Here is a 23588-nt window from a genome sequence, read left to right as displayed (position 1 = left end):
TTTTGCTTCATTAACCAAAGTTCCCATGCAGGCATAAAGACAAACAAACAAAACACTACTAGGTAGAAAAATTAAAAACAAATATTTCCCAGCCAAGGAAATATCCAGGTTTATATGTATGTTTCTGGGGAAATAAGTCATTCAGAATGAGATTAGATAATCACCTTTATCCCAGTGTTTCTTCATATGAATATTCATGTTGTCTTAAAGGGTAATCCTAGAAAGTAGCTATTATTATTTTGAAAACTATTATTTCAAAATATAATAACTCAAATCTAGAATAAATATGTGAATGTTTAATGCAGAGCTGGCCAGTTTAGTGGATGGCTGTGAGGTCATGTTGTTTTAAACATCATTTCTAAACTACTCACTCCACATTGTAGATAATCGCCTGAATAACTAAACTAAATGTCTGTCCATCCTCTGAACTGGGATGGTATCTCTTGGGCTCTGAAACCTTCAGAACATCATATTTGCTTATATCCCACTTAACCATTTAGATCATCTATTGGTACAGTTTTCCTATGAAGGTTCAGATAGCAAATATTTTAAGGTTTGAGGTGACACTGTCACAACTAACCCCCCCCAACCCGTGTAGCTTTAAGACAGTCATAGATAATGAATAAACCAATGAGTCAGCCTGTGTGCCACTAAATCTTTATTTACAAATGTCAGCACCAGGCTGCTTTTATCAACACTATCAATTAGTAATCATCAAATGTACTTTACATAGTTCACTACAGTTTAAATTCTTAGAACATTAAAAATAATCATACAAGCTGGCCATTTAGGTGTCCAAAGAATCAGAGATTTGCCCTTGGTTCTGATTCATGAGAAGAATAAAGTTCTGTTAATAGTCACAGGTATCAGTGTTGAGAAGGCAGAGGCAGGTCAATCTCTGTGAATTAAAGGCCAGCCAGAGCTACATAGTGAGACCTTGTCTCAAAAAAAAAAAAAAAAGGTCGTAGATATTGTCAGAATAATAGCCATATATTTAATGAGATGATATTTATGTTGTACTTGTGTAAATTGTGTTATCAAAGATTGTGCCATAAGCTATAATTTTCTCTTGTAAAAACTTGCAAGTTGCCATTGTTAAATTTTGAAATATATTCACTGTATTAACAATATTTAAATAATACCATTTATAAGACATGAATTTTCTCACCATAGCTATAGTTTATTTTTAAGTAGATAGGATAGAAAGGGAAAATAGAATTATATTTAAGGCAGTAGAGACACTTTTTGAATTGTTTGTACAAACAAACAAACAACATGAATTTTCTCTCCAAAACAAACAACATGAATTTTCTCCCCATAGCTATAGGTTGTTTTTGTGTTGTTGTTGTTTTTTTAAGTCGATAGGATAGAAAGTAAAAAGAGAAGGGAAAATATAATTTTATTTAATGCAGTAGAGGCACTTTTTGAATTGTTTGTATTCAAATATCATAGATTTAGCAAGCCCACATGATCATATAGGCATAAATCTATTTTTTAGAATTTAATGAAAAGAGATAAGCTGTTTTTATGTAAGGTATCAGACAGCTAGAGAGAGATGTGTTGTGCATTGAAGAGAAGGATGGCTCACTAGATAAAGGAAAGCATTAAAAATTCTAATATTTCTCAGAACAACAACTCTGCTAACTCTGCCATTGGTAACCAACAAATATGTTCTCATTCACTTTTTAGCCATTTTCTCTTTTACTTGACATTATTTAAAAATCGCCACTCTGTCTGAAGTCTAGAATGAGACTCCTTAAATAAAATTTTTAGTAAGCATTCAGTGACACTTTTGGAAAGCATGCAGGAAATTAGCATTCATGTTTAAATTGATATAACAAGGATTGATAGGAAGCTCAGTGACAAAGCCAGGAAGTAATGGCTGCGTTATTGATCCCATATGTCTGGAGGAGCAAGCATTTCCAATGAGATACCATTTTTCCAGGATCATCTTGCCCAGAGTTCGTTTTCAGTTTGTAACTCTGAGAGAAGATAGGAAGACAGGGGGATGGGTTTTGTTACATTGTGTTCAGTAACCATGAATGCTGAAAGAAAATCTAGAGGATATTCCCATCACTTGAAAATGCAATTGTTTGTTTATAGACACACTGTCTTAGAGAACACAACACAATCTTTAAAGAGAAGATAGTCTCCTGCCTCAAACACAGATTTAAAAATTACCAAACCATATTCTCAGTTGAAGAATAACATTCCAAAGAGAATATACAATTCTTCAAAGTGTTTAACATGTAACTTATATTATTAAGATTAATTACAGTCATCTTGATCATCATATCCTATTGACTGACCTATAAATGCTGATTGAAATTATGGAAGAAAGGAGTACAGTTGATGGCAGCCATTTGTCTTGAAATATAGCATTTCCTAAGAAAATATCATCCACTTTAGTCAGCCTTAAATCTGACCTATTACACTACAATTCCTAGTTAATATGGTTGTGATACTGTGATCACTGTCATGTGGTATCATGTATGTAGGGAGCCGACACTCAATGTGTAGACTTTGTGGAGAAAAGAAAAAAATTCATTCACAGCTCTAGTACCTTGAGGCAGCATAGGGCAAGTATGTCCTGGAGAATGTGGCGAACCATAGGAACTAAATATAGAACAGCTCACATTATAAATTAATTTAAAGTGAACAGTTAGAACTTGAGGCACATTCTCAAAATGAGTTTACTTCTCAGGCTTAAACTTTTGAGTCATAGGCTATTATCACATACATTATTTCATTGATTTCTAAGTGTTTTCAAGAAGCTGTTAAGATAATGTACTTATCAAACATGTATAACATGTATCTTGCTAACAGGAGAATAAAGAACACTCCACTTATGACAGAATCGTCATAAATTTCAAATGAGTGTGAAATTTGCTTTGTGTGTGTGTGTGTGTGTGTGTGTGTGTGTGTGTGTGTGCTCTTCTGCACATGAAAACTGAGGAATAAGGCAAAAGTCTATTACATTTCAAAGGGCTCAGTAACAATGCAGACTGTGAAAAAAAGCATCTACATTTGTAAAGGTAAGTCTGAAATTAAAGTCAAGACACTAAATTCATCCCATTTAGAACTGGCAATAGTAGAACTCCATAGAAAAAGTCCATGGATACAGAAAATCAAGACTGCATGTCTTTGAGATTATTTGCATAAACAATTCCAAAGATGTTAAAAATAACATCTGGAATGCCATCAAACTTGAACAGAAACCGTAATTGCAATGGCTGTATAATTTTGATGAAAGAAAGTTATTTTATTGTTCTTCTCTCCAGTGCAGTTGAAAATTTAAATTAACCTCCAGGTTAATCAGTTTTCGTCAAGTAATTATAAAATCCTAACACAAAGGATTAGTGAGTCAATATTTAATAGTTTCTGGAGACTCTTAGATTTAAATTAATTTTTTATATTGCCATGGTCCTGGCAGGAAATCACATGTAGAAAAGGAAACTCAATTGTTTACAGTAACCTTTGTGTTTGTGAATTATTAATTGAATTTGAAGAATGTAGTGGCTAGCCAGAAGTTCAATAGAACCATGTGCTACGTAAGGAGCTGACACCCACACTAGATTACAGAGAGCAGATAGAAAGAATTTCTTTACATAATGGAAAGTTTGCATTGTCTGCTTCTTTTGTTGAATGTAAAGTAAAAGAGATGGAGCCACTAATAGTAAAAATAAGTGAGAGCATCTTCGTTCTGTGTCTAGAGTGACTGATGCATGCATCCTCTGCTTGTTTCCTTGTTAGGGCTCACAGCCAAAAGAGATTCCCGTTTTAAGTACCAATTTCCCATTGAATTATTTAAAATTGGAGCTGCCTGATATGAATGACTTCCCTTGAAATGAAATTATAGTTAGGCTCACAGGCTTACCTATAAAACTGTAAATGCAGTAACATGTATGCATGGGCATGCTACTAATTTTATTGAAGACTTAACCAAGCTTTCTATGCAACTAATACAAATCGTTAGAAATGTTCGTGTAGGCATGGAATAATTCTTTGGAAAGGATTTTTTATAGATTTGTCTTGATTTTAACCCTTAAAATCTTAGTGATTTGTAGGAGGAAAAGGCAAGAAACAGAGAAGCTTCTAGAAAGAAAATTGGATCATATGCCTTTGAAAGAAACGAGGAAGGAAGTTTATTATCTATTTCCTTAGAAACTAAATTTTTTTACATTCATTGATGCCCCAAAGTTTATATGAAACAGAAAATAAGAAAAATGTCAGTCTGACAAATTGCACACAGGCAAGAGAAATTCATTTGTAATTGAATAGATTATTTTATTATGAATATCTTATACAACTGAATTAACCCTAAGGCTTCTGGTTCTTAATTCATGAAACATCAGATTACTTGGGGGGGGTACAATGGACCCAATACAGATGTCATTACAGATCATGCCTCCCATTTTCAAGATGATTTTTACTTGGGAAGCATTGTGCCTTGAAGTGGCTACAAAATCTTGATCTATTTTCCTTTTTTTTTTAAAAAAAAAAACAAACAAACAAACAAACAAACAACAACATCCTAGGACCATTCAGTGTTTTCCTACATAAATTCCTCAAAGTAACCATGAATGCACTGAGCTGTTTTTCCCATGATACATCTTTAGATGCATCTGTTTCCCGGGAATACTGGGCCCTCTGCTGTGACAGACCATAGTTCATTCCATAGAGTTACCAGTGAGCATGCATATCATGAATTTGTTCAGTAAGAGAGAAACCTGACCAAAGTTGCTAAACAAGTGAGTGGGAGAGGCAGGATCTGAACCAGGATCAACCTTCCACTCATCTCATGTCTTCCAGGGCTACTTTCTCCATGCCCTGACAGATGTTTTTGTAAAAGCCACATCCTTCCAGCACATACTGCAAGCTGAAGAGCTGCGCAATTATACTGGTGGATTGCCCTGGCATCTTTTCAATCCACTAAGAGAAGGAAATACAGACTTAAATACAGACTTCTGTTTCTGATCCCACCCTCCCACTTACCTTTCATCCTTACCACATTGTACTCACCAAGAGAAAAGGCCTGCACACTTGGTGAAACTTGACTGTCAACTTTTGTTGCAGGAAGGCAAAGTATCCTTCCTAGAGATTTTTTTTTCTCTTTGCCTCTTCCCCCTCTCCTTGCTGCCTTATTTCCACCCAGGCAGGCCTTGTACAGAGCTGCAGAAATGCTGGGCATCACATCACCCTTTCCTGGATGATGCTGAAGTTCTTTCGGCATCTGTGCCTGCTGCAGCTTAGCAATGTGGAGAGCTGATCTAATTACCTCTAACTAATAGTTTGAAAAAGCAGTAAAGAGCCCAGAAACTGTATCTTCATATAACACACTTCCCCTTCCTCCCCCTGCCAAAAAAAAAATCCCTTTTTCTTTTCACCTTTAAAAAGGTGAAGTTTCACGTTGCCCAGTACAACACAGAAATGATGTGAAATACTGGAAGCAGTCACCAGTAACCCAACTTCCCTTTCTCATTTTTCTGTGTAAAAGCTTTTGTTGCTTTCTCTGAATGAAATGGACAATGAATGTAGTGAAAGAATTGGAAAGTTAAGTGACGGAGGTACAACTTTAAAAAATAATACTAAAGTGTAACTACCCAACTGCAAGGAAAAGTAACTCTACTGTGATTTAAAAAAATAAAAATAAAAAAAACCCACTCCTTAGAACTTCATTTAAAAACAAATCACCTTATTGTAAATGCTTTTTCTGGTTATAAAAATACGTCAAATGATGAGTCGAGCATGATTCAACTCCTAACCTCCCTTAGTAGAAGCTTCTGAAGGTTACTAAAGAGCCTGTGCTTTCACACCTCGCTGGTGGGCTCAGGCATTCCTGAGCATGCTTCTGTAACACTCACCGCCTGTCTTGTTCAGTGTGCACGCACAGAGAGCTGTCATAGTCATGTGTAATTTGTTTTGGAGTGCGGTGTATTGCTCTTTTCTGAAACTTTTTTCCTTTCTTTTTTTTTGTCAACTTTCTGCATTGGCAGAGCATCTTGGGATTGAATTTATGGGTATGGACCAATCATCATTCCTTTTAGCCTGCAGAATTGTAGAGCTTCTGAGCTGAACTCTTTTGCCCTTCCTCCTCTTGCTTTTCAGTTCCTAACTAATTTCCTTTTTCTTTAGAAGGGATCATACAGCTATAACATTGGTTTCTCTGCTTTCGATCTATGATTAGTTTATGGAAATGTGAATGGAGTGCAGCAGTTTTTAAATTTCCAAGCCTACCTTCACTTAGAGATTAAAGCTTTCCTCCTGCTGCAACTTATCACAGAATCCACTCTGTGTGACCCATTGATTGGACCATGCTGTTACCTAAAAGCTGGGGTAAGTTGGAGTGGTGCATAGGCTACAGGAGAAATCAAACCAAGAGCCAGCGGAAAAAAAGTTTTAAGTACATTCACATAAAAGATAGCACGATGAGAGTTTTATATTCAACATAAAATTCATCTATTTAATATTGTGCCATAGAAGTGTCTTACATTGTGGTAGTCTTATATTCAGGGAATCACTCAGATTTCTTGGAGATTCTCAGGTATGACTTTAATCAACTTCATTTGCTTATAAGCAAGTAAATAGAAAACAGTTGATGCTATTTTAGGTGGACATTCCAGGGCTGATGGAATTAAATCAGAAATACTAAGATTAAGATTATCCAGATGAGTCATCATATCAAAAACTTAACACTGTAAATATCAAAACAAACAAAGCTCCCAAAGAGGGATGAAATGCAGGCATATTCATCCTAAAAGTGAATTGGTTCTTTTGGCATTAAAATGAAAAACAAAAGCCCCCTAAGTTTGGGAAACACAAAAAGGTCTACACATCATTCTTGAGGGTTCTTCCCTCCCTCTGCCGGAAATTTCACTACTATGAGAAGCCAATAGCCAAACCCTCGGAACTACCTTTTTGACAAGTAGGATTTTCCCACTCAGAGCTTTCTGGTCTGACCATAGAATTTACTGTTTCTATTTCTAAACAGTGGAGTCAAATAATTATGCTATATAACTGCCCCCTCAGCTGTTCTCATGGTTCATAAGGGCAGTGTGCTGTTATCCACGCATCTCAGAGCCTTCGTAGAGTATAAGGCCAGTCATTATATCCTGAAATAACACTTGACTTTTGTGGGTCATGTAAAAACAAGAGAGAAAGAATGGCTCTGTCTTTTTTTCCTGGACACATCCAGAATGAAAATGTGCTTGATGTGACTCACCACAGTCCATACAGCCAAACCAGAGACTTGGAGCATTTTCACCCATGGAGACAGGCCAGATCTTTGGGCTGATTTTTAGTACTAGCTCTGATTTGCTCTTGCCCTGTGGATACTGTCATGGAAAAAAATAGTAATTAAAAAAATAATAAATGAGAAGATCAATAGGCTAAAGGAACGTGCTGTTTGTCAAAGAATTTTTTTCCTTTGACATGCATATTGTGGAGATTACCCAATGTAGCAAAAATCATGAAAAAAATCAAGAAGTTTAGGTGATAAATTTGTAGTCAGTACTGATATGAACACAGGATTTAATCCTGTTTGTGTTCCCTGTCTTTAGTTGGCTCCTTTTTAGCCTCGTAGCTCTTTAGAAGCACTCTAGTCTCTGAAATAATTGTTTTACTGACAAGCAGTAAGAATAGGCCAGTGACTAGACACTAGCAGTTCACATAGCCAACTCAGCCTGTTCTTCCCTGGTCAACTGAAAGAGAACTTGTTACAGGAATCCCTGAGAGTTTGGGGGACCAGGATGTCCCCAATGCTCATTTCAGTCCTTCTGTATGCTCCCATTTTTTTTGAAGTTTGCAGTAACCATTTCTTAACTGTTTCAAAGGGTAGTGTGAGGGAGTTGTGAAAAGCTGCAATCAAAGGCTTTTTTAAACCACTTTCTTCCCATCAGCCATTTGTGAAACCAAACCCAGGATCTCCCATATACTAGGCAAGCGTCCTACCTCTGAGCTGCACCCATGCCAAGCCTCACTAGCTTAAAAGAAGAGGAGGAGAAGGAGGAGGGGGAGGAGGAGGAGGAGGAAGAGGAAGTACATTAGACAAAAAGAGGAATGTGGGACCTGCCATTCCTTGATGCCAATGTTAATGCTCCATTTCTTAACCAACTTGTGCTATGTGAAGGAGCCCGGTGAAGGAAGAACAGCGGAATGAGATCATTCTTCTTAGACATACACACTAAAAACCATTTAGGATGCCAGGGAGGGAAGCTACAGGGTCATTGGCTCACAAATAACAACTCATAAAAATCATTCCCCTGCCTTTGTCTGAGAGTAACAGATACAAGCGATTAACACACAAGCCCTCCTTGCATTCATGACACTGTTAGACCTCTGCAGTACACGCACCAACACATAAACTCCACGACACCAACTGTCTCCTGCATACTGTGGCACCGCAATGCACCAACTGCCTCGCTTTCTAATCATGGCTTCCATGTCATGGCTAGCCTCGGTTAGGAGTTATGCTGTATGGGACACCCCTTCCCACTTTGCACCCACCCTTTCCTCCCCCCACCCCAGCATCTCCTCCGTCTGGTTTTTATTTCTTTCTTTATTTTTTTCTCCCTTAATATCAGGCATGCTGTGCCAGGGACTCCAGATGCCTCCCTAACTTTTAACCTTGTTTTTCCTTTATACTGGACTGTCTCGCTCTCTGTCATCCTTTCAGTCTGTCTGTCCTCTTGGTTTGTTTTTCCTCTCCACCTCCAACCTTTTCTGTTTGTTTTTGTATAATCTCTCCAGTGTTGTAGTCTTTTTACCTACTGACTTCTGTTCTCCTCTTAATAATCAGTGCTCTATTAATTTGATTTGACAATGTTCTTGACCTGTTAACTGGGACTTGATTACCATGGACTCGGCTTGTAGGAAATGTTTTCATTCATGATAAGATCCACTAATGTGATAGAAATTAAAATTCACTTACTCATTTTTAAGAAAACTTCCTGTGGCCTGCCCTCTCTCAATGAAGAGAAAGGTATGGCTTCTAAGGCTAAAAACATATGATGGCAATAATCTTTGTGCATTTCTTGTTGATAAGGCCATTCTATCTGTGCAGTGTTCTTTAGTTCTTGCCCAGCTTATTAACTTTAATGGCAGACAAACCATTTATAATGTGTGCTGAGTGAACATGTCAAGATCTTCCAATAAATATAATTAGATTATTGGAAGCTCGGCTGATAAGCAAGCAGCATCCCCCCTAGTAAGTCTACAAATTTTGTTAACAACCTGACTCACCTTTATATAAAAGCAAGTCTTCCTCCAAAGACACTAATTCTCAGCTACAAAAGTTTCCACAAATTACAGACTCCTTGAATCTGGAGTAGAGTGGTACCTTCAGTTCAGATCTCTTTAGAACACCACACTTCCTTAGAATGGTCAAGTTGTTTAATGTGGAAATGTGCAAGCTAGTCCAAAGTATACATCACTTGTGTTAATAATGGGCTTCTTAATTCAAATTAGTTCTCTAACTTCATTGGTTCTCTAACTTAATAACCATTTTCTTTCAAAGAGCAAACCTTTCCTGTGGCCCAAGAGTGCTCTACCCATCAAGTTGGGTTTTCTCTGGCCCAGCCTCCTGTTCCCCCATGGTGTACTTGGGCTGTTGCCTTAACTTACTAACTACAAGCCAAGTTCATGTTTGCAAATATGTTTGAGTTCAGTTTTATCCAACGTAGAAGTGTCTCTTTGTAAAGACCACTGGATATGAGTTGATGATATCAAATATAAGGGAAGTGGAAAGAAGATTAGCATGGATGGGGGTGAAGAGAGGAAGAATGGAGGTGCTCCCTGATGCCCACCTTAGCTCTTTTTTTTTTATCAATATTGATTCCTGTTGTCTTTGCAAGAGATGTTTTATAAGATATTTAATAAAAAGAATAACATTGATGTAGTTTTAATAAATTCTTTTGTAATGAATGTCTATGATTTTCTAGCTTGATACCATATATATCATTAAAGCTTGAAATTAGACAAATTATAAAATCAACATTTTTACTTTCAATAGCCCTGGCTAGCTTGTTACTTATGCTCAAAGTACAGCATAGAATATGTTGTCCCTTAGACAAATGTAAATAAGCATAAAGAATTGTCAAGTGTTCGTTATCTTGTGGACATGGGTAATGTTGTGAAGCATGCCAAATATTCAGTTGTCATAAGTCCTGGTGATAATAAATGACCTTGGTGACATCTGCTCTCACCCCTTTCCAGAAGCGGAGGAACTCTACCAGAAGAGAGTGTTGACTATTACTGGCATCTGTATCGCCCTGCTGGTGGTCGGCATCATGTGTGTGGTGGCCTACTGCAAAACCAAGTAAACCTTCCCCTCAACTCTGCCTATTCCCCTTGGTGTAGAAGATGGTTAGGCAGGCAGGGCTCTGCAGTCCCAGGCCCCAGACCCAAGGCTTGGAAAGAAAAGAAGCCTAGGGACTTAACATCCTTATGTTTCCCACTGAGTAATACATTTTGTGAACCTTTGCCTGTTTGTGTGAAACTAAACGAATTTTTCAGTGTCCAGGGCTCTGTGAATGGATAAAGGATTGGAGGGACAGAATTGTATAGGATCAGAGTTCCACACGAGGCTCAGCCTACTAACAGCATAGATACCAAGGGTTAAGGATAAGTCCAATGGGCCCAGAAACAAAGGAAGTATTTTATGGTATTCAAGATACAGGTGTTTGGGGAGAGTTGTTGGTTTCTTTTGGGGGGTGTTGAGAGTTAAAATGAGTATGTTTTAATTATATTATGTTTCCAACATAAATGCTCTCCAAATGTGCAGTGTATATAGAAATTTTTGTGGAAAGATAAGCAAGCCAAATTTGCTTGGAAAAAAAAAGTTAAAGAGAAAACCGTAAAGATAATGTAGTCACTATACTTGGCCTTCTACAGGTGTCCATATTAGTATACACACTGGCCAACTCATGAGTTCCCTTCACGTTTCCCTCCACTTAGGATTTCTTCAAGTCCAAATGTAATGGTCAAGTAATAGAGTTTTGTTTGTTTTTGGTCTGATGACATAATATTTTCTGGTCAAAACTAGGCTTAGGAGTGTCTTGTTCTGAATGTTGCACTAGAGAACAGAAATCACATGCATTTTTGCCACACAGCCTTTGGCATGAATTATGTTTTCACAGTATCCTATGAATTAGCATGCTGGGAGGACTGGATGATGAGGTTGAGCTCTCCTGGAACTGGCACCATACATAAGTCTTTCTATATTCAAACTTGAATATTACGAACTCTTCTGCAAAGTGCATTGCAAATGCAGAGTCTTGTTACAATTGTGCCAAAATATTCCCAGAATCCCACTTACATGTGGGTGATAAGCACACATAGTAAACTGTGTAAAATGTACAAATAGAAAGCTAAGTTAATTGTCTTTTAAAAATCCCATCGGAAAATTTATAAATGGGACCAGACTTATCAATTCCATAGCTCAAGACATGTAAGACCAATAGCTGTCTGTATGACAAAAGCAAAGATATACCAAGAACATTGAGAATTTAACCAAATACCAGCATATTTGTTTTTTCCTCTTTTTTTTTTTAATTTTCCCTCAGTACAATAGCTACATTTCTATGAGTCTCATCTACTATTAAAACCTGCTTTCTAAGGACATGTGATAGTACTTATTCTGAGATGGACTGACACAAATTGCCCTTCCCCCTTCATCACCACCAATTGACTGCCTCAAACTACTCATTAGCATTAGTTGAATAAAGATTTGGTTGTAGCAGGAAAAAAAAGAATAAGTAGTAGGAACAAACACACTCCTTTTTTTTTCCTGTCCAGGAAACAGCGCCAAAAGCTCCATGATCGGCTTCGGCAGAGCCTTCGATCTGAACGAAACAACATGGGGAACATAGCCAATGGGCCTCACCATCCAAACCCACCACCAGAGAATGTGCAGCTGGTGAATGTAAGTTGACCAGCCACTGTGAGAACCAAGCATTTGTTTGCCATTCAGGCATACTGAAGTTGGGTTTTCTAAACTGGGCCTATTAGCTGCTGCTGCATATCACAATGGCTTCCAGAAACCCACAGTTTTTGCCAGCAGAAAATAATGAAAACTATTTGGAAATGGATTTAGTTATTATATTATATTAGCACATCCCTTATACTGTGTCATTAAGATTTTGAGATAAGGCTTGGCATGTTCTGCGAGGAGGCCATAGCAGGAAGGAAAAACAAAATAAATAATAATAAAGCCAGAATCATAAGGAATATTTATTTTTAGTCATTTAGAAATGAAGGCTACTCCAGTATACCACTCATTCATAGCAAACCAAGCAAAAGACTTTAAACTAATTTTATTAGGGGCCCTTGATGTGACTTTTTGATTCTGATTTCCAAAGGAAGAAATTGGGGCATGAAAAGGTAGGGAATTTCTTAAATATGCTATAAGGAGTAAAGTTAGGAGAATGTAATATTTGTTTGTTCCCTGGCTCCATCTATGTGATACCATGCCCTCCAGGTAAAATGCATCCTTAATCATTTAGGTATTTTGTTCTTATTGTACCATGCACTTGGTTTCTAAGTGTGACTAAATCATAGGCTGCTCCTTGATACCATTTGCCTATCATCATTGATCTCTTTTGTATCAAGAGATCAGGACCAGAGCTCTTTCCAGACCTCCTGAATTCTGAAGTGTCATTCTTCATGTTCCAACACAACCCCCATTCTTCCCTTGGAATGTGTGGTCCCCCATTCTTCCCTGGGAATCTGTAGTTAATAGACAAAGCTTGAAATTTGTAATACCATTTTCTGTCCTGTAAGAGAAGGTATATCTTACGTAGAGAAGATGAGTCATAGACTGAAGTCCAGAGCTGGTGGTTACTACTGGGGGTTACAAGTAGCTGGGGATTACTACCCCCAGGTTTCCTAACATGGAACTTGGAGATAGATTTGGAGCAAAGGGCTAATAGGCAGCTTTTGCTTTCCCCCTAATAATGGGGTTCACTAGAATGCTCTCCAAGGTAAAAAAAAAAATGTGCTCACTACCAGCAAAACTGTAATATATATTATAGGCAACGTTTTGTATACATATATGTATATATTTATATATTTATGTATATAATGTGACATAGATTGATATATAATATATAACAGCAACAGTACTGTGACTGTTTGGATTGCAATGGTAACGCAAATAACCCTGTTTCTACCTTATTTCTTTATTATAACAGACCTCAAAATAATACCAACTCCATTAAAGTAATCTGCATAAAACACTGAGCCCATTCACTTAGTGAGTGCTTAGTAATTGTTAGGTAGTATTTTCAGTAGATCCATGACATGCCAGGTACCAGTCATCTGCAGTGAGCATATTGTTGAGAGGGAAGCAGAGACATCCTTTTCCACCAGCCATTACACTCCCACAACTCATCACTCCATGACTGTCACCCAGTAGAATCAGCATTAATGTGGCAGCAGCTCACTGTGCAGCCTTCCTGATCCAATAGTTGTCCCCAGGAAGCCCCAGAAGGGAAGGCATGTCCATAAACACAAAGAGCCAGCCTGTGCAATTCCTTCCATGAAGACCAGTCTCTTCATGCTCCACATCTCAGCAGGCTCTAAAGTACCCTAGTCATCAAGTATCTCTTTCTAGCCCTTTCTTTGTGGTTTAACTGATTGTACTCAGATTTTTAAAAATACAAAGAGCACCTATAACACTTTAAAGGAATTTTTAAAGCACAGCATCTTACTGTTAGCAGGCAGGGATAGCTACTAGGTTATGCTGATGAAAATAAAATAGATTCATTAAAATAAAGCCCTGGGTATATGCAATTTGCTCAGGCATGTAAAATATTTTAAGTCTTTCAAATATTACTTAGCAAGTTAAAATCGTCAGTAATATCAGTGGGGCCAGCATAGGCACGATGAAATTCAAAAAGAAGGAGTTAAAATATTAAAGTTCACATCTTGTTCTCATGACATGAAATAACTCTATGTATCTAACCTCAAAGCCAGAGTGGTCAGAAAAGGATTTACCTTTTGGCCAGCTGAAAAAGGCTCCTGTGAACATACGTATGAGAACTGATGTGTACCTGAGTTAGTGTATTTGGGTTTTGACTTACATGAACTTTAGTTGTGTCTCTTTGTTTTTCTAGCAATACGTATCTAAAAACGTCATCTCCAGTGAGCATATTGTTGAGAGGGAAGCGGAGACATCCTTTTCCACCAGCCATTACACTCCCACAACTCATCACTCCACGACCGTCACCCAGACTCCTAGTCACAGGTATGAGGAGCAAAAAAAAGTCTTAGAGGGAAGAACTCTTCCTAAGAATGATTTCTTTTGTTCATTACCCTTTATTTTCAATTCTTAACAAAAGGCAAAGGAGACAGTTAAAAGCAGTAAAATGTCCTGATTATGAACATTAATAGATTGGGGGTATAAACTGCTTTTACCTTATAAGCTTAAGCCTAATGTTTCCATTAAAAACAATAAAAGTGGTTAGTAATTATTACCTTGTACGCTTGCTGCTCCCCAGTCTAGAAATTGCCATGACTTGTGCTCTGCTACTCACTACAGGGGGAAAAAATTGTCTAGATTCTGTGTGATACTGAGTTTGTTTCTAAGGCTTAGACTTCCCTGAAAGTGCCCCCTGGAAATGCCTACATAGCTGAGCACTCAGTTCTCTGATGCGCTGGTGGTCTCATGCTGGCTGCACATACTCTACCGAGTACAGCACCAGGATTGCCATCTTTATGCACAGAATAATGCCTTTGTTGAGCCCAAGCCACACAATCATAGTGAAACTGCAATAATACTTAGTACATGGTAGCATTTGATAAATATTTATGGAGTGAATAAACTATGTGTTCACAAATCCAATATGAATCAAGATTCTCTTTACAGCAAAGAGATCTTTTTTTTAATTCTGCACTACAGCTGTATGAATAACTTGAAATTTTGGCCAGAATCATTTTCGGTCTCTATTTTTTTTTTGCATATAATTAAGCCACTCTGTCTCACTGCCTCTTACATTTCCCCTCTACCCAGCTGGAGTAATGGGCACACAGAAAGCATCATTTCAGAAAGCCACTCTGTAATCATGATGTCATCAGTAGAAAACAGTAGGCACAGCAGCCCAGCTGGGGGCCCACGAGGACGTCTTCATGGCCTGGGAGGCCCTCGCGAATGTAACAGCTTCCTCAGGCATGCCAGAGAAACCCCTGACTCGTACCGAGACTCTCCTCATAGTGAAAGGTAAAACTGAAGGGCAAAGCTATCGTGGAGGAGAACCTCACTCAGTGAGAGAATCCCATGAGCAGCTGCGGTCTCACCTAAAGAAATCCATCCTTATATAAGGGGTGTCATCAGTTCCCCAATGCTCCTAGTTGATGAAATCATCCTCCTATTTGGCTGAACACCTTTCTCTTGAGCTTCTCCCATCATCCCAATGGCTGACAGGCAACAGACTCTTAAAGAGCAGGAGTAATGTGATGTGGAAGATACAGCCAACATGGAGTTCTCAGACCTGACCATAGGTTCAGACTCACTCAGGGTCTTATTTTCTTCAGGTATAACATTTAAAAAGGACCCTCATCGAATTCCAGTTGGCCAGTTGGCCATACTCTCCCTTCATGGCTGATCGGGCCTTGTGTTCTCACACACTAATTGCCCCATCTCTAGCCTCAGTTAAATCAAGTCCAGGGCTGTGTCATTGCTGATGGTCATGGGGAACACCACTTCATGTTCCACCATGTTGTATCCTGTTTAGGAAATCCCAAGAAATGATGGATAAATAAAGGTCTTGTGTGATGAGCCTGGCAGCTTTTATAGGTGATTTTCAAAGCAGATATTGCCTCTGGTATTACCCATTATTCCAGAATGTTTGCATTTCCTTTGGGGGGAGATCCAGTTTGGGTTGGAGAAGTAATGACAAGGGAAAACTAAGAATGGGATAAAAGTAAACTGGAAGAGGTACTAATTAGGGATATTGGACTTAGACATTCTCCTTATCCATTTTCACCTATTCTAGAAGAAAGTCATGGCTAGTTGACTTTTTAGCCTATCTGCAAGCTGTTACCTGTTGATTTACCAATCCAATTGGTTTATTTTCTTATTGTTATAGCAGTCTGGTCTTTTTCCATCGACTAAAAGATCAATATAATGTCAAATCCATATGCATTTTACAGTTACATAGGTGGAGAAGATTTAAAAAAAAAAACAAAATAACTTTTAACTTATGGACCTGAAAGCATAACAAAGAACCTATTGGGGGCTTTCAGTTCAAAGAGCTTATTAATTATCTTCCCATAAAGCAGTTTCAGAAAGGATAGAATTTATAGAGTTAGTGTTCTCTTTATAACACATCTGTAGAAGAGTGTGGTCTAAAACTAGCTTAGAGAATTAGTCTTGTGTAATTATATTTTTGCATATTGAAGTCTTTCCTTTCCCATTTAGTCTTTGTGAAACATACACAGGGTGTAGGATGAAGTTTCTCTTCATTACTATGGCTTGTGTTTGAAGGTTCTCTTTGCTAAAGTAGACATCCAGGCAGCACCCAGATACTACCTAGAATTACAAAACAGTCTTGAACTGAAAGATCATGTGAGAAAAATGATGAATCATTTGTATGTGTTGACTGAACTGTGACAAGCATTTCTCAGAGAGTCTAATTTAAGTGCCCTCAAAAAAAAAAAAATGTCTGCAGACTTGGACCTCGAATGTTTCAAATTCTGAGACACTTTTTCCAGTTTTAAAAACAGCTGGGTCTCACTTCTGTATCACCATGAATCATGGATAAATGGGAGCATTAGTAGTCTTCCTTTTCCATTAGCTGGAGTTCAGAGAGCTCCTGTATCCTGTGTCATCACAAGTCACATCAAACTAGACTGTGTTGCTGTGTACTGCTAGCATTGTTATCAAAAGCTGAGGAAAATGAGCCAGACTCAGCCCAGAGTACAGGTGATCCTGTTCTAGGGAAGGTACAGTGCTACAAAACAGGAATACAGTGTCTGGACTGTAATGGTGGCATTCACAAACATAACATGTTGTAAGGTATCATGGTACACCCAACCCTTGTGTATACACAAAAGCTTGCTAGGCACTTGGGAGGATCTTTGGCAAGTGTTGCCAGAAGGAAACCGAAGATTGATGGTGGGATTTGGAAGAACAGTAGATGGGAGATTGGAGTTAGTGTCCGCTGTGGTAACATGAAACCAAATTATGGTTCCTATCAGACTTGCCTTGGAATGTATTACATCCTGAAATGGACAGTTGCAAGTTGAATGTTAACTAGTAGCATTTCATGAAAATTTCAAACTTCAAAGCACACAAATGTACTACACTGTTATCAGGAATAAATCTTGAAGTTACTATGCTCTTTTTTTTTCATAAGACATAACCTTATAGCTGAGCTAAGGAGAAACAAGGCTTACAGATCCAAATGCATGCAGATCCAGCTGTCAGCAACTCATCTTAGATCCTCTTCCATTCCCCATTTGGGCTTCATTCTCTAAGACCCCTTGGCCTTTAGGAAGGTATAGTATTTAAGAATACTTCTTTCCCTTCTAAGTCCCCAGGAGCCCCCTTTTCTTGGCTCACATACTTTTATTTGAATTCGTGATGAGACTAAACTCTCGAAAGCTTTAATGAGCTAGATGATTTAGCTGATCTTTGCATGATTCCTGTAAGGAAACTCTTGGCTTTATAATGATAGGATCCAAGGGTGCTGCACTTCTAGTGTAAAACTTAAGTATTCAATGATGACTGCTCTCTGACTATATCCCGTGTTGAACTCTGTCCCCCCACCCCCTCCCTGCTCTATGCCTCTTATTCCACTACACTCATGTGGGGTATTCTGTGCTCACACAGGTATGTATCAGCCATGACCACCCCGGCTCGTATGTCACCTGTAGATTTCCACACGCCAAGCTCCCCCAAATCGCCCCCTTCGGAAATGTCTCCGCCTGTGTCCAGCATGACGGTGTCCATGCCCTCCATGGCAGTCAGCCCCTTTGTGGAGGAAGAGCGGCCGCTGCTCCTTGTGACGCCACCAAGGCTCCGAGAGAAGAAGTATGAGCAGCATCCCCAGCATCTCAATTCCTTTCATCACAACCCTGCACATCAGAGTACCAGCCTCCCCCCTAGCCCATTGAGGATAGTGGAGGATGAGGAGTATGAAACAACGCAGGAGTACGAGCCAGTTCAAGAGCCTGTTAAGAAACTCACCAACAGTCGGAGGGCCAAAAGAACCAAGCCCAATGGCCACATTGCCAATAGGGTGGAAATGGATAGCAACACAAGTTCTGTGAGCAGTAACTCAGAAAGTGAAACCGAAGATGAAAGAGTAGGTGAAGATACGCCATTCCTGGGCATACAGAACCCCCTGGCAGCTGGTCTTGAGGCGGCCCCTACCTTCCGTCTGGCTGATACCAGGACTAACCCAGCAGGCCGCTTCTCCACACAGGAAGAATTACAGGCCCGGCTGTCTAGTGTAATTGCTAACCAAGACCCTATCGCTGTATAAAACCTAAATAAACACATAGATTCACCTGTAAAACTTTATTTTATATAATAAAGTATTTCACCTTAAATTAAACAATTTATTTTATTTTAGCAGTTCTGCAAATAGAAAACAGGAGGAAAAAAACTTTTATAAATTAAATATATGTATGTAAAAATGTGTTATGTGCCATATGTAGCAATTTTTTACAGTATTTCAAAAACGAGAAAGATATCAATGGTGCCTTTATGTTATGTTATGTCGAGAGCAAGTTTTATACAGTTACAGTGATTGCTTTTTCACAGTATTTCAGCAAAACCTCTCATAGATTCAGTTTTTGCTGGCTTCGTGTGCATTGCATTATGATGTTGACTGGATGTATGATTTGCAAGACTAGCAGCTGTCCTTCTGTTTGCTTCCAGTAGCTCCCAACCAGTACTGTCTTGAAATGGCACATCCGTCCAAATACTCCTCTATTTTGTATGATGTCTTTGCTTTCCCAATATGAGATGAGTTCTCTCTACTCTGTCAGCCAAAGGTTTGCTTCACCGAGCTCTGAGATAATAGTAGACCCAACAGCATGCTACTATTACATATAGCAGGGAACTGCATTAAGTAATGTTAAAAGTTAGGAAGAAAGTAATACTGTGATTTTTAAAAAACAAACTATATTATTAATCAGAAGATAGCTTGCTCTTGCTAAAAAAGGAGTTACCATTGACTTTAATTTACCTTTTTAGTTGTTGTTCTTGACAAAGGGTTACAGCTTCCAGTACAGCTTAGAAAGTGGGTTCTGGCTTGCTATCAGGATAAATCTAACAACTCTGAATGGACTCAATTTCACTTTCTCTCTGGGGGAATGATCCAGCAGCTTCTCTGTTGACCAGCCAACCACAGCTGCTAAAGGTGCAATCCTTTCTGACATATTTTTTTAACTGACTGGTTGAACCCTCTTCTCGGCTCCAGAAGAGGCGCATCATGTCATGAAGCCCCAAGAGTACACTCAGCCATCTGTCCAAACCACTTGTAGAGTACAATGTGCCTGTAGTACATAGCGGTGACTTGGCCATTGTAGGAAAATGTTCCTCTTGTAGAGTGTTTAGAAGGAGTGAATGTGCAGAAGTCACAAGGGGAAAAGCAGCTCTGCAACCCAGTTGACATCTTAAAAGTTTGGTTGGCCACACCTTTCTCCCCCTTATGTTTCTCTTATGTTCAACATTGCCTTGATTAAGTCATAACTATGCATGAATATTTTTTGCCAGAAATGGCCAATGTGCATGTGATTTGTGATTAGCAAGAACTTTCCACAGTGATGCCTCACTAGGGAATGTCAATAGTATTGGGAAGATTGCACCTTTTCTTGCAGAAGTGACCCCCACCTGTGGACTGATCTCTCTCCATAGATAGCCTATATCTTTCATTTTTCCTCTCTTAGTATTTTTTCCCATACTGTCTGAACAGCAGGACTAAGATTGGTTTAAACTCTGTATGTTCTCTTATGATTGTAAAGCCAACAAATGCTTATAGATATTAACATATGAACAACTGTTAGTACAGAAAAAAAAAGAAAAATTAGGGGGGTGGATAATATCTCAGAACCTTTTATATTCCCTTCCTGTTATCTGTCAATCAGGACTGGAGTTTATTGAGTTTCTAAGTAAGCTTCTAGGAGTCACATATGGGAAAAATGGGAAATAATTGAACAGGGGATTGACAAAGTTAATGACAATTATCGATTCTTGTTCCCAGTTGAACCAAATCTATTTTCTATACCAAATCTTTGTTATAAGTCGAGGGAAGTAATAACACATGCGTAGGTCTCAGAAGAACACTGCAGTCTGACCACAAGTCCATGTGTTACACTCCTCCATGTTTCTAAGAGAAGCTTGTCTGTTAGTATTTGATGTCTCACATTTCTTGTGACTGTTAATGGGACAGCTTCTCTGTGCTCAGAGCGTTGTCTTCCTTTGCTTCTTAGCTCATCCAGAATAATGCCTGCTGGTGAAAGCCCCACTGGCTTCCCAATGCTGCAGATGGTCAACTCTCCACAGGGAGGAAAAGTCAGCCAGCTTGAAGATATTCTCTCTGCTTTATGTTGACTTTGAAGGCCTTGACTCACCTATCATTCAATAAAGGAAATTCTTTACTGTTATCTTAAAATCCTTAAAAATTCAGTTTCTAGTTAGTTGGTCACTGGGATATTGAGAAAGTCCCTTCCAAAAAAAAAATAGACTCTCCTGATTAAAAACAATGAGCAGCATTTTACTAGCATGAAAAGCTCTATAAATTTGCAAATTGCAAATATATGTGTTCTTTTTTTTCTTCTGTGCTTTATCTGGCAGTCCACACTTGTCTTATTAGTTGATAAAGCCTTTTTCACAAGAGAACATAGCTTTCGTGATGAGAATAGCCACTTGGCTTCTCAGGGCTACCTGATGTAGCCTCTAGATTTATGTTTTAGGGATGTCTCCACAATGTTCGCTGCCAGGTCTCACTCAACCATCCTTTTTGTAAATCCAGGCAGAGCTGTAGCAATGCAAAAGAATGCACACCTGTGTTCCTGGCATGTGTGAAGATGCCTTGCATTTTAAGGGCGTACAGATTACTCAGAATTTAGCAACTTTGTTTCTTGGGTCTGAAATCAAAACGACTTGAGAGTTACATAACGGGGTATAGTAGACACCAAACTCCTTTCGTATGCACTCAAGAGTTGTTCTCTGTCCTGCATTTTGCTCCTTTTCTCCATCTGCCTTCAAGAGTGCCTGGTGGACAGCCTTCTGCTTTCTACGAAATGGTCCTCTGTGTAAGAGAGAATGTATCTCAAGCAGCAATATTGCCATCTCTTTCTTGATTCTGTGTGAGTGTCTATACAGGTGGAGTCTACCCAGGGTAACTTTCTCTGTTATCTATTCCTCTTTTGGCCTGAGGCTGAAGGTAATGGCTCCTACAAGTGAATAAGGAAAATCTGACCTTCTCTTTCAGTCCTGACTGCATTCCAGCAGCTGCAGGGATTTCTATCCACTAAGATCCATGACACACTATCAAGAAATGCAGGCAAAATGAAATGGCCACAAATCACAATTTCTATTATATATTCTTTTGTAAATACATACTGTATAGTACTTGGATGTTTTAAGTCATTTACTGTCTTTATGAGTTAATGTTAGGTTTTACTCTCATACTGTATAACATTGTAAATAACATAATGTCCTTTATTATTTATATTGAAGCATCTAACATAGAGAATTGTTTTCATATAAGTTTAAGATAAATGTTTAAAATATATGTTTTTTTCTTTGCTTTAAAATTATGTACCTTTTCTTTTTTCATTTTTTAAAGAATAATTTATTGTTCAGGAGAAAGAATATATATGTAATTGAAACTATTTGAAGAATGCACATTTGAAGGCCATGAGGTACTGATAAACTAAAGAATTTATTATCTCAAATACGAAGCAATAAGTAATTGTGATTTATTTAAAGTTTTGTTCATTTCCCAAGAAAGTCATACTGCAATAAAAATGCTACTCTATGGAGACATGAGCGTGTTGCTCAGCAGACTAACATTGCAGTCTGCTGGAGCAGTACTTTTCATCTACCCATGACAGCTGTACTGTCTATGACTGTGCTTCATGGACCTAGTGGTCATCTTGTCTCTGTTGATTTTGATGCATTGCCCATCTTTGAGTCACCTCCCTCCTGACTCTGTTTAGCACTTCATTCCTTGCTTTAGGAGACACATACTCAAGCAATAGAATGCTCCATTCCACAGCCACCAAACCTCCATTCACAAAGACATCAGAGGGAAACACTGCGTAACTTTCTGGATCCTGCTTGCAATGACATCAAGAAACTTTTTCTGATTAGTGGCAATGACTTACGTGCCAATTCTATGCAAACATAAGAGAGAGCAAAAGCTCTCATGGTTCAAATGGTTCAACAGCCACAGTAGCCTCAAAGACAGCTATGCTAAACTTCCCTGTAATGTCTTTAAATTTACTTCCCATCATGCATACCATTTTATAAGAAGGCTAAGGAGCAATGACTTTACTCTCCTCATTCTATCAATAAAGCAAACTGATGCCCAAAGTACTGCTCAGGGAGGGACCTATGCACGAAATATTCCTCACATTCTAAGACTCATCATAGAATAAATATAGTACTTTTTAAATTAAGATTAACCTTATGAAGCCATATTTTAACAAATAGATATTTTGTGTGTGATTTTTTATATATTTCAACCATTCTACTCATTATCTCAGATAGATGGAGAGCATTTAAAGGATGTATAATAAGTCGACCTGCTTTGGAGTTTGAGCATAACCTGAGATTTCCCATTAAAGTTTACCTCCATATGTAGACACAATTCCTGTTAACTCATAATAGCACCACAAACATCATTCCCAAGCAGTATAGATGTCCAGGAAACTTAACTTTCTGAAGCCACAAAGTGAACACACTTGTCCACTAATGATTCAGCTAACAAGCCAAGTATCATATCCGAAGATGAAAGAATATTTAAAAGTTAGATTCTGGGACCCTTTCCTCAATTTATGCTGTAAATTTGCCAACTCCATGCTCAAACTAATAGCTGCAAGTGACAATATTGTTGATTTATGATAGACATATTTTACTAAGTGGTCATGCCATTTCAGGCAGAAAAGTATGTGAGGAAAGGTAGTGTGGAAAAAGGAAAACAGTTCTAGTCAAAGTAGAGTCTAAATAATTACTATTGCTCTCCAGTTGTGTTTGACTCTTGAGTGACAAGTCTAGGCTGGTTCTGCAAACTAGGAAGACTTCTGTTTTTCCAAGCAGTCTGCAGAAATTTCTCTTCAGTGTTCCAATGATGAGTCGTCAAAGGGCTTAATGTCAAGGATTTGAGGATAAGTCAAGCTGGGCTGAACTCTAAACACTTAAGGTACTGGAAGGAGTAGGAGTTTCAGTTGATCTTAGCATCATGTTGTACTCTCTATGGATTCTCCTCTCAAAACTGATAAATTGAAAAACAATTTATGGAAACGATTACTCCAAATGATTAATTTGGTAGCAACTGAGAGCTTCATACTTAGGGAGGAAAAAACCTTTCTATTGGTTTAGGAAGCTGCAAATTGTACTGTAGAAGGTAGTTGTT

At 38.4% G+C, this 23588-nt stretch overlaps 1 protein-coding gene across 12 annotated transcripts in view; it reads left to right on the top strand.

The window, feature by feature from the left end:
- Nrg1 (neuregulin 1) overlaps positions 1-21906 on the top strand; it is a 1059481-nt gene extending 1037575 nt beyond the window's left edge. For 3 of the 12 annotated variants that reach the window (XM_036166367.1, XM_036166365.1, XM_036166363.1), the window contains 6 exons: positions 5997-6020; positions 10213-10315; positions 11794-11920; positions 14112-14242; positions 15008-15214; positions 17828-21906. In XM_036166367.1, the coding sequence (XP_036022260.1) occupies positions 5997-6020; positions 10213-10315; positions 11794-11920; positions 14112-14242; positions 15008-15214; positions 17828-18482 (1247 nt within the window). In that variant the 3' untranslated portion in view covers positions 18483-21906. Of the gene's footprint in view, positions 1-5996; positions 6021-10212; positions 10316-11793; positions 11921-14111; positions 14243-15007; positions 15219-17351; positions 17494-17827 lie in introns of those variants that run through there. The other 9 variants (XM_036166372.1, XM_036166374.1, XM_036166366.1 and 6 more) reach the window with 7 other exon arrangements.
- Positions 21907-23588: the final 1682 nt, after the last annotated feature.

Source organism: Onychomys torridus, chromosome 17, assembly GCF_903995425.1.
Source record: "Onychomys torridus chromosome 17, mOncTor1.1, whole genome shotgun sequence".
Taxonomy (NCBI): domain Eukaryota; kingdom Metazoa; phylum Chordata; class Mammalia; order Rodentia; family Cricetidae; genus Onychomys; species Onychomys torridus.
This window is presented reverse-complemented; position numbering and strand designations above follow the sequence as displayed.